Below are 10,403 nucleotides of genomic sequence, written 5' to 3'. Positions count from 1 at the left end.
TTGAATATATTTGTACGTACGTTGCGATAATACAATATCTGATAATTATCGGTTGCGTTAAATATCTTTTGAACGTGTAGACACGATGTTATTTTCGCATTCAGCGCGAGATATCGACTATCGTCGCTCGATCCGCGTTTCGCTGTAAAAAAAAAAAAAAGTAAAATACAAATCTCTTATTTTCAAAGGCGTTTCCGAACGCCTTGCTGCTCTGGTTACTTGCGACAGAGATTCCCAAATATTTTCGAACGCAAAATTGAAGAATTTTTACATACAATATACAGACGGACGGTTTATTTTTAACTACGGGACCGTAAAAAAGCCCTTCGGGTATGTACACGAAAAATACAAAGAAAGATCACCAAGCCGTGTTCACCATCTCGAATTGAAGTCAATCGACCGTTTAAGTATAAACCTGGTAACTGGTCAGTTTTGCTAATGCGATCAATGCTATTGGTCAATTTCAGTGAAATAATTGGCCGATTAAATTGATTGGAGATGATGAGACCGGGTCTGTGAGATGTTTAAAGACCGTTTTAAATATCGGAGAGAATTGGTAATTAGAGAAAGAGAGAGAGAGAAGAAGAGAGAGAGAGAGAGAGAGAGAGAGAGTACACTTCGGAGCAAACATTTTTCGAACGCGGCCGGAGTCGCGAGGTGGAGCCGTAGATCGCGTCCGTGTACGAGCCGACCGCGTTGACATCTAGGAAGTTTATTGCAAGATGTCGGGGGATGTTTTGTGCGACGAGCCGCTGGTATGCTCGCGGACGAAATGACTTGCTTGTCGTGGCGTTTATCTGCTAAATTCCGGCCTAAATTTAAATCCTAAAGTGTTATAAAAATCATCACATCCGCCGGGGTGGTGTCCGTACCCCAAGCCTCTCTGTACGTTCGTTTGTCCCTGCCGACGCCGACGCTCAAGCGGAAGGAACGAGGATACGAAAGCGAGAATCGTTGCCAGTGTGTGTGTGTGTTGTGTGCGCGCGTGTGTGTACCACTGCCAGAACCCAAAGGTACTCCGGAAATTCGAATCCCGCTCTTTTTCTTATATAAAACTGAGCAAACGAGCGATCGTTTAATTATTCACTCGAGAAAATACAGAGCGAGAAGGAGTAAGCAAGAGAGAGAGAGAGAGAGAAAGAAAGAAAGAGAGAGAGAAAGAGAGAAGGACAAAGAGATAAAGAGGGAGAGAGAAGGAGAAAGAAAGATTGTGTGAAGGAACAACACGTGCTGACAACCTTAAATCTTAGCTGGGATGGGAGCCAAGGCAAGCACTGTGGCACAATCAGCTGGTGGAAATGGTCAGTCCTCCACCGGGGCCAATGAGACCACTATGCAAGGTTTTTCCGTATTGCGTTCCTTGCCCGGCGGAGTGGGCATGCTGCAACATCAGCACCAACAGGGCAATCAGTCCCAGAACTCCCGTGTATCCGGAGACAGTAGACAGCGTGCACGCTCGTTGAGTTCCGTGCCGGATCTATCTTCTGCCGAGCAGGCCGGTCTCTCCACATCCGTGGGAGTAGGGGTTGGCCAAGCTCTTGGCTTGCCCCAGCTAGATTCCGACGACACGGACGATGAGAACGGACGCGTTTATGCCACTCACAGCTTGCCTTCGCACATTTGGTCTCTTAACGGTAAGGTCCTATGTTTCAGTCAATGTGTCTCACACTTGTTGTATAACAGACGTTTGTTCAGTTTCACACCGTCGTGATACTTGTATCTTATTTAAGTACTTAAGTATATGCTGTCTATCAATTGAGCTTGGGAGTTATTCATCTTCTTAGATCATACATATATGTGTATGTATATATATGTGTGTATATATATATATATATTTCTGAAAGTTTTTATTACATGCATTTTTTATCCAATATAATATAATAAGTTTAAAGATGGTAAAAGTATCAACATATAGAGTTCATCATCATGTACCGTGCCACAATCACATCAGTTCATTGTAAAAAATTGTCTTTTATATTCTACTTCTGAGGAGAGAAAGAGAGGGAGCTTTGTGTGATGATGATATTTCGAAAATAGTCATTAGACCATTTGGTAGCTTTCAAACTGTGTTGCCGTTATCGTATTATTATATACATAGATGTTGTAGGTGAAACAAGGTTAACGATAAGATTTGAAAAGTCGTCGAGTTCGCGAAGTTTAATCAACAGTTTCTAACCTAAAATTGTAAAGAGCGATCGCCGCAAAAAATAAGGTTATGTCGCGCAACCGCGAAGATTCGCGGAATCAGGGTTGGTGATTCGCGGGTGGGACAGGGGGCGTTTGTTGTGACGCGTGTTGCCGGGGTGGTTGGCCCGGTAACAGCACATCACAATCAATGACTAGTTTGAGGCTGCAACGGAGCTAGGTAAATTTGAACAAAATTAGCGAAAAAATTATATTAGATATATAGCGTGAAAAAGAAAAACAAAGCTCTTGCGCTCCGATTGTCGCGAGAAACATGAGTTTCGGAAGAGAGTCGTCGTCGCGCGGAACAACTGGTGACGGATGAGGTTATGTCGAGTCTATTATGGGAATTATAGTGAGCTCGTGTCTAAACGAGCACGAGACCGAAGCTGTAGTACCCGTGGATCGAGTGAGAAGGGTTTTTTATGGTATTCCATCCTTCCAACTACCATTTCTTTGTCTTTGTTCTTGACACTTTTTTATGCGCACAATTTTTTCCATCTGTTTTTCTGAGACTCTTTGCCTGTGTTCAAGGTCTAAAGTGTCCTGTATGCTCCAAGTTTATTCTACCGGATGATATAGAATGTCACCTGGTCATGTGCCTGACCAAGCCGCGACTCAGTTACAATGGTAAGTCGGAACTGTGACAAGAGTAAATTTACTTGCTAAACAAAAAATTGATATTTTTTTTTTACAAGTTAAGGAGACAGAAAGAAAAGAGAGTAACAAATTACAGTCAAGATTGCTACTCTATTAATAGTTGATTACTATTAAAAATTTCATGTCTCAGACTTAGTTTATGTTGTTTTCTTGTTGGAACAAAACAAATTTGACTTGTTATTTAATAATTGATTGAATTGTTCAAACACAAACAGTACTTAAACATATTATTGTTTTGTGTGACAGAGGATGTGCTAACTGATGGAAAGGGAGAATGTGTCATCTGCCTTGAGGAGTTACAATGTGGTGATCTTATAGCTCGCTTGCCCTGTCTCTGTATATATCATAAAAAGTATGTATATGATATAATGTAATAAATATTTTTTGTCTTCTGTAAAAGACTCACCTGTGCAAAGAACAGAAAACTTTAACAGACTTAATTGTTACTACAAATATATTTGTGGGTTTTTTTTTTTTTAGCTGCATTGATAAGTGGTTTCAAGTAAATCGTAGCTGCCCTGAACATCCTGGAGATTGATTCCTACCTGCTGAACTTGATCAAGCACAGTGTAACAAGTTGCTAGCCCAGAGAACATTTATGTCGATGGGATTCAAATGGCAAGAAATGATAGAAATTTAAAAAAAAAAAAGAAAAAAAAAAAAAGAAAAAGCTAGTCAAGGTGGCTGCTAGTCTGCAATGATGATTGGTGCGTGCGGTGATTTTTGTTCGACTGATTGAAAAGACTCACTCATCGGACACACACGGAGAAACAAATGTTTTATTCAATCTTCAAGTCTACTACTATTATAAGCAGGGGACTTAAATGACAAACAAATCGCCATAGGATCAACGATACAATGCTACATATTATTATCTATACGTATATATAATTAATCTATTATTGCTCTACCGCTTATATATACTATCATTGTACCATATTTATAAATTTTACTTAGTTTTACACATCTTGAACTCAATTTAGTGCTTAAGCAGGACGATATTTGTATGGATCATTTTGTTTTTCTTCTTTTAATCTTTACATGGTTTTATTCCTTTTTTTTGTTCTTGGAAAAGGGGAGACTGGATGAATCTTAGTCAAGAAGACCTGTGTAGAAACAGGTGAGCTCTAATTTTTATAGATAAATTAGTTATACCTTTTATTGATTTTAGTATCAAGTTGATGTATTGTAAGTTTCGTTGTCTGTTGGGGGATGAGTGCTAGAAAGGATATTTTTGATACTTTCATAAACGGGAGATCCGGGATGCGTGTGTGTACAAGGCTCTCAGACAACATGGAGACGACAACGTAAATACTGTTGATGCTATAGTTACAATAAAGGTTCTGATTTAACCTTCCTTACTAAGAGAGATTCATGCTAATGTGATAAGCTCTTTTTGTTAATTAATTAGAGAGAATTGACACGCTCCGTGTTACTGGCATGTACAGATTTATGGTTATGAAGGGGATTACATCTATTTGTATAATTACTCTCTTTGTGTATATATCTTTGTGAATAAGGATTGACGTGACTCGGCGGGAGTAGTTTTTGTAATACAAACAATCAAAGTCTACAATTGTTTCAGTAACATACGCAAATCGAACACGTTTCTCGTTCGAACTTATATTGCGTGAGGATTGAAAATAGTAAAAACTAAGATAAAGCAATGGAAATGCGAGAACACGAAAAAGAACAACGGAAATATGGGGATAATGGGAATTTAGAACTAAATTATATTAATAAAATGGACTGCATAATGTATGTATATATACGTATGAGTGAATGACTGATAAAGAGAAATAGAGAGAGAGAGAGAGAGTGTGTGCAAGAGAGAGCGCATGTGTGTGTGCGCATTGTATGTGTACTTCTGCGTATTTTCTCTCCATTACAGATAATAAATATCGACAGCTAAAACTAACAAATTGTTACTGTTTAAAGATTGTTTTGATAATTTGAAAGAAACTAATTGTTTAATTGTAAGAAAGAAAATTTTAATTTGGAAGTTTATAAAAAAAAAAATAAATAAATAATTTTAATATCTTAAAAACTTTGAATTTTTCTTATAATTTGCACTTATTGGTACGTCACTTAGTTGTGGTATCTGTATTTAAGAGAAAGTGCGCGACGCCTATATAAATATCTTGTATGTATCATCTTTTTTTAAGCTTTTAGGAGAGGTATAAATATATAAAATGATGAGATAAAGGGAAAAGAGACAGTATACACGTGTGTGATGATGATTTCGTAAAAAAACAAAATTAAGAAAAAAAGAAACAAGAAAAGAAATATATGAAGAACTCAAAAGTAGAACATCACAATATAACAATGATAACATGTTTGCAAAGGACGAATCTTCTTTGCATTTCGTTATAGATCGAAGCGAGGATTGTCTCGCGGTTGGTCGTTTATCGATTTTACACGATATAGGTTTGTTGCATGCGCCGATTACACAGAGAGAGCGCAAAGAAGAAAGTGTAAGGTAACATGCAACGAGACGAGGAGAGACACAAATAGATAGTTATTCTATAGTATACGCACGACAGGACGGAAAACAGTGTGAGAGTTGCATGTGCGCGTGTATGTGTGTGTGTATATATATATATATGTGTGTGCGTGTGTACATGCGGCGCATGTATGCAGCACATGGTCACCTTGCTCTCGAATCTGTAGTGGTATTCCGTATTACATTGATAGGTCTGTTCACACCTTTTTAGTTGTAATAAATATATATATATAATAAAGTAACAATTTAAAAAAAAATTGTATACTTAGGTTTTGAAAGGTAAAGGCAAGGAAATCACATTGAGTGTGTGAAAAGTATATAATTGAAACATAATCAATGATATCGTTGAAATCTTAATTATATTATAAAGCTGTCAAGATGTGATATAACAAAGGGTAGAGCGAGAGAAAGAGAGAGAATATGTCTGTGTATATATATACAAGAGAGAGAGAGCGATAAATTTTTGGAATTACGTTAAAAATAGTTTTTGTAACATTTTATCGTTCATTATTTCCTTTATGTACGTGTAAAAACATATCTTGACGCTGTCATATTTATTGATATAAAATTCTAAAGTTTTAATAACTAATTAACAATTATATATAGTTATGTCAAAAGTTTTGTTAAATAAAATTGGACAAAAAAACTAAAAAAAAAACTAAAAAAAAAAAAGGAATCTTTGGGGGGGGACATCCCTTATATTGGCTAAGGAGATACGCTATTTAATGACGTGCGTGAGTGGTTTAGTTTTCGATAATCTTATTTGATAAAATTGTGTACATATTTATAACAAAATGGAATTCCACTACTCGAGAGAGCTATAACGTTAATGATTTGATCGTCGGGAAGGAGAGAGACGCGAGAGTTCGAAAGCTCCGCGTGAAAATAAAAAAATAAAAAAAAAACCGAAAGAAATTTCGCGAAGAAGGGGCGAATAAAAGTCTTAAATTCGCAGGATTGTAATAACTGTAGACACACAGGTTGTAAACGAAGAAAATATTTGTATGTATGATACTATTGACTTAAAAATATATAGTTTATAAGCTAAATGTTATATAGACTTTTAGAGAATTTATCTAATTTTACTAAAAATTTTTTTATGTGTACAAACAGTATACGCGACGAAAATCCAAATACGAACAACACACAATTGATAAAATTTCCGATAGATATCCTAATATCGCAATATACATATATACACATATAAACAGACAATTCGTACGTATATATATACTTTTTTTTATCTTTTTGTGATTTGAGTTGAGATTCTTCTTATTGAACACACATAAATTGAAAAAATTAACAATGTTCTATTTATAATAAAGCAAATTTAAAATATATATCACAAGTTATATTGACTAAAAAAAATATACAATATAAAAGTTGCAACAGTTTTTTTTTTTTTTTTTCATTACGTAATAGAATAGTCTTTGTAATGAAATAGTTTGTTAGCATAGAAAATGGAATAATTTTTTTGTATATCTCCATTTGTATTGACAACCGCTAGAAGAGTAATGGTTTCGCACACCGTCTTTTTGACTTTAACTTTTTAATTAATTATTTCGTTGGAATTGACTGACAAGTCACGTTGGTCGACTAGCTGGAATCGATTAGTCGCGCAACCGATTTTGCGTTCGAAGAGCACGTTATCAGCGCTTATTACGTTACTCTATCTTTGTTTTATGCCTGTGAGAAGCGATAAAGACAGAGTGTTGCGATAATGCAGAGATAGCGCGCTCTCACGAACGCAGCCTATGAATACCGGCCGTAGAAATGTATATAACGCAAGGTTATTAGAGGACATTTGAGTGTGAAATTGTTATTAAATTTTTAACTCAATTATTGTCTCGACGAAACGAATTTTTTTCACATTTTCGACTTGCACGCGTAAAAACAGTACGTTCTCTCGATTGTATCTTTAATTAGGGGAAACATCCTATGTACACGCGTTTATGATTACCGCACACTTCGGCAGCTTTCCTGAAAATAGAAAAAATGTAACGGGAGACGCGATTGGCTGCCGATGCGTCGTTGGTTTGTCGCGCGCGTTGGCGTTTTGTGCGAATAAGGAAGGCGAGAGAAACGGGATTGGCGCGCGACACTCTGGCGGTGGTGGAAGCGTCTCGATTGCGGTGTGCGCCTTTGTGATCGGGTCGAGGTGCGTGCTTGCTGTCCCCGCATAGAACAAGGTTTGAGGTTATAAGCGAACGTCCGGCGAAAATCGGATTTTTTTTTCGATCACGGTCTGCCGCGCGTACGACGTGGATCGACAGCGGTGGACGTGTTTTTGTCAACGGAAGATCGTGAGCGCCAGGTTAATAATTGTCGGGTGGCACAACAGTCTTATAGCCGCCCCACGTTCCACGTGAATTCAACGTTCACACGTTACGGCAAAGTGGACTCGATGTCGATAACATGTCGGCTACGAACAACATTAGGACGACGCGGATGCATAGGATGGCCCGTCGGGCCGTTTGACGATTATTTATGAATCTACGAAGGATTGCGAGAAGAGGGTATTCACGTTACAACATGGTGAAGGAGAAGGCAAATTCGATTCGTATATACGATTCGGAGGGTTACAGACGCAGAGCTGCCTGCATCTGCGTCAAAAATGATCTCGAGGATGAGGTGAGCTCCAGCCAGCAGATGGCAGTTTATTTTAATATATACACACGTGTGTGCCTTATATTTATCATCACGTGGCTGGCTGGTTTGTGAGAGATCAAATCGTTTCTTTTTTCTTTATTTTCTCAATCAACCAGTCCTCATCAGCTGGATCAGAGCTTTGTTGAGATCAACAAGTAAGTTGAGCAAGTTCGCCCGCGTGATTTCTCATGTGTAATGTGAATTCTAGGTACTATTAGTTACATCCAGTCGAAGACCCGACAGTTGGATAGTACCGGGTGGTGGTGTTGAACCCGAAGAGGAACCAGCAGTCACAGCGCTTCGTGAGGTCCGAGAAGAAGCTGGTGTTCTAGGACAGTTAGGCCGTTGTCTTGGCACATTTGAGGTTATAACTCGTGATGTATGCCCTATAAGCAAATATTATGTTACATGTATTTTTTTTATATTAGAAAAACAATAATTTAGTGCGTCTTAATTGTTCTTATCTGCTACATATCGTGATCGCGTCAATGCATCTTTCATAGAACACGGAACACAAACACAGAACGGAAGTGTGGGTTATGAGGGTGACGGAGGAGCTGCCAGAATGGGAAGACTCGCGCGCTATTGGTCGGAAGCGAAAATGGTTCACTATACCAGAAGCTCTGCTGCAACTTGGTCAACACAAGCCCGTCCAGAGATCTTATTTGCACAGCCTCCACAATACTAATCCTCGACATAATCCCACATCTTTATCCAATCATTCACACTCTACAATGGCATCTATCGAATTAATGAATAACTCTAGTAACAATTCTCATTTGAGCGAACACAGCTAATATTCAGTCTCGAATCATCCAACATTTCTGTCAGAAGTCTCGATCATCATGAGTCAGAGCAACTTTGTTTACTGTTACTTCTTCTTTCTCCTCTCCGAAGGAGTTGCAGTAACAATTATTGCTTTGCGTTTTATACGAAAATTAATACTATCTACTTATACTTATCTCTCTTGATATTATTGTATACTCTTTAGGTTAATTACTATTATTATTATTACTATGTTTACTCTCTTCTAGGTTGTTGATAAAATTTTAGGTTGTTTCGCAAATGAACACATTTTTGTAGCTGAATTCTGATTTTCTAACGTTTTATGACTTTTATCAAATGTATGGAAAGTGTGATTAAGTTACTTGTTTCATTATTATTTAGTGTTTGTGTTTAATATAGTTATGTAGCACGCGTCACACAATGATCTTTTTTTTCCACGCATTGCATATCCTCAGTCTACAATTGCTGGAGTATGTATCATAGTAACTTTTTCTACATTTTCACAAGGAAAAAGTTACATATTTGTTAGCGTACGTGGTAAATTATATACTTTGTATATTCTTGAATAAATTTTATAATAATTTCTGCAAATTATACAATATACATACATATGCATGAAAGATGCGCGTGAAAATACCGCTTTATACCCTCTATTTGATAAAAAAAAAAAAATAAAATAAAATAAATAAAAAAACGCCAATAGTTTGCTTTTCGAAGTACGTATGTACATGTATCAGATGCGACTGACTTATATACAATGTAACGTGTTAGCTTTTTGAGCTCAAAGTTCATTGACAATGTGTGAGTTTAGATGTCTGTAATTTTTTATTATTTTGTGCAATTCTTGATATAATGTGATAAATCAAATAAGTAATTTGTATGTGTATCTTAGTTTGGAAATTTCTGTAAAGAGACAAACTGATGCAAAAGTAAACAACTTTTATAGCAAAAATAACTATGAGATACATTAAAACAGTTTTTACCATTTAACAACATCATAGCGTGTATTTATAGTTTTTATTCTCATATACATATCACTTGTGTTTGTTTACACTCGTTTTCAGCTGCACCTTGTCTTTCAACACACACACACACACGCTGGCATTAATTTCTCTGTAAAATTCAAACTTTTTATTTATTAGACGTAAAAAGTTACATACGTATTTATTGCTGTTTAGAAAACAAACATATGCAAAAACGTAGTACAAAGAGAAAAGTAAAATTTTATTTTTATTCGCGTTCAATATTTTTGGAATAACACACATATAAACTTACAAGGGGAAATCGCGAACCTCGGGTCACCGATTTCAATAAGGTTTTTTTTGTTGTATAGTACTCTAGTAGAAGAATACTTGAGCAAAAGGATAGGGCGCACCTCTCAGCCATTTTCGAGAAAACTCGATTTAAATTATATAGCGAAGTGTAGCTTATATATCGTTAAGTTAGTAATATATTCTAGAAAGGCGGCGTAGCGCAGGTGGTTAGGTACCGGACTGCTACGCTGGAGACTAGGGTTCGATTCTCGCTGGCTTTTTTTTTTTTTTTTTTTTTTTTTTTTTTTTTTTTTTTTTAAGGAGCAAAAACAACATATGTTTGTTTATAAAAAAATAAAATTAATTTA

General features: G+C 36.6%; 2 protein-coding genes across 3 annotated transcripts; both read left to right on the top strand.

The window, feature by feature from the left end:
* Positions 1 to 642: 642 nt before the first annotated feature.
* Positions 643 to 4,527, top strand: LOC109857945 (E3 ubiquitin-protein ligase ZNRF1). The gene is made up of 4 exons (XM_020434741.1): positions 643 to 1,634; positions 2,719 to 2,814; positions 3,091 to 3,196; positions 3,325 to 4,527. Exons 1-4 carry the CDS (start codon positions 1,256 to 1,258, stop codon positions 3,380 to 3,382), a joined length of 639 nt encoding a protein of 212 aa, XP_020290330.1. The 5' UTR covers positions 643 to 1,255; the 3' UTR covers positions 3,383 to 4,527.
* Positions 4,528 to 7,413: 2,886 nt separating this feature from the next.
* LOC109857934 (diphosphoinositol polyphosphate phosphohydrolase 1) lies at positions 7,414 to 9,393 on the top strand. 2 transcript variants are annotated; one of them, XM_020434728.1, is made up of 3 exons: positions 7,414 to 7,978; positions 8,205 to 8,375; positions 8,500 to 9,393. In XM_020434728.1, the coding sequence occupies exons 1-3, from the start codon at positions 7,835 to 7,837 to the stop codon at positions 8,791 to 8,793; spliced, it is 609 nt and encodes a 202-aa protein (XP_020290317.1). In that variant the 5' UTR covers positions 7,414 to 7,834; the 3' UTR covers positions 8,794 to 9,393. The 2 variants fall into 2 exon arrangements, with proteins under 2 accessions (XP_020290317.1, XP_020290318.1); XM_020434729.1 differs by having other exon boundaries at positions 7,415 to 7,978; positions 8,205 to 8,360.
* Positions 9,394 to 10,403: the final 1,010 nt, after the last annotated feature.

This window comes from Pseudomyrmex gracilis, unplaced genomic scaffold (genome assembly GCF_002006095.1).
Source record: "Pseudomyrmex gracilis isolate BER0280 unplaced genomic scaffold, ASM200609v1 scaffold_178, whole genome shotgun sequence".
Lineage (NCBI taxonomy): Eukaryota > Metazoa > Arthropoda > Insecta > Hymenoptera > Formicidae > Pseudomyrmex > Pseudomyrmex gracilis.
This window is presented reverse-complemented; position numbering and strand designations above follow the sequence as displayed.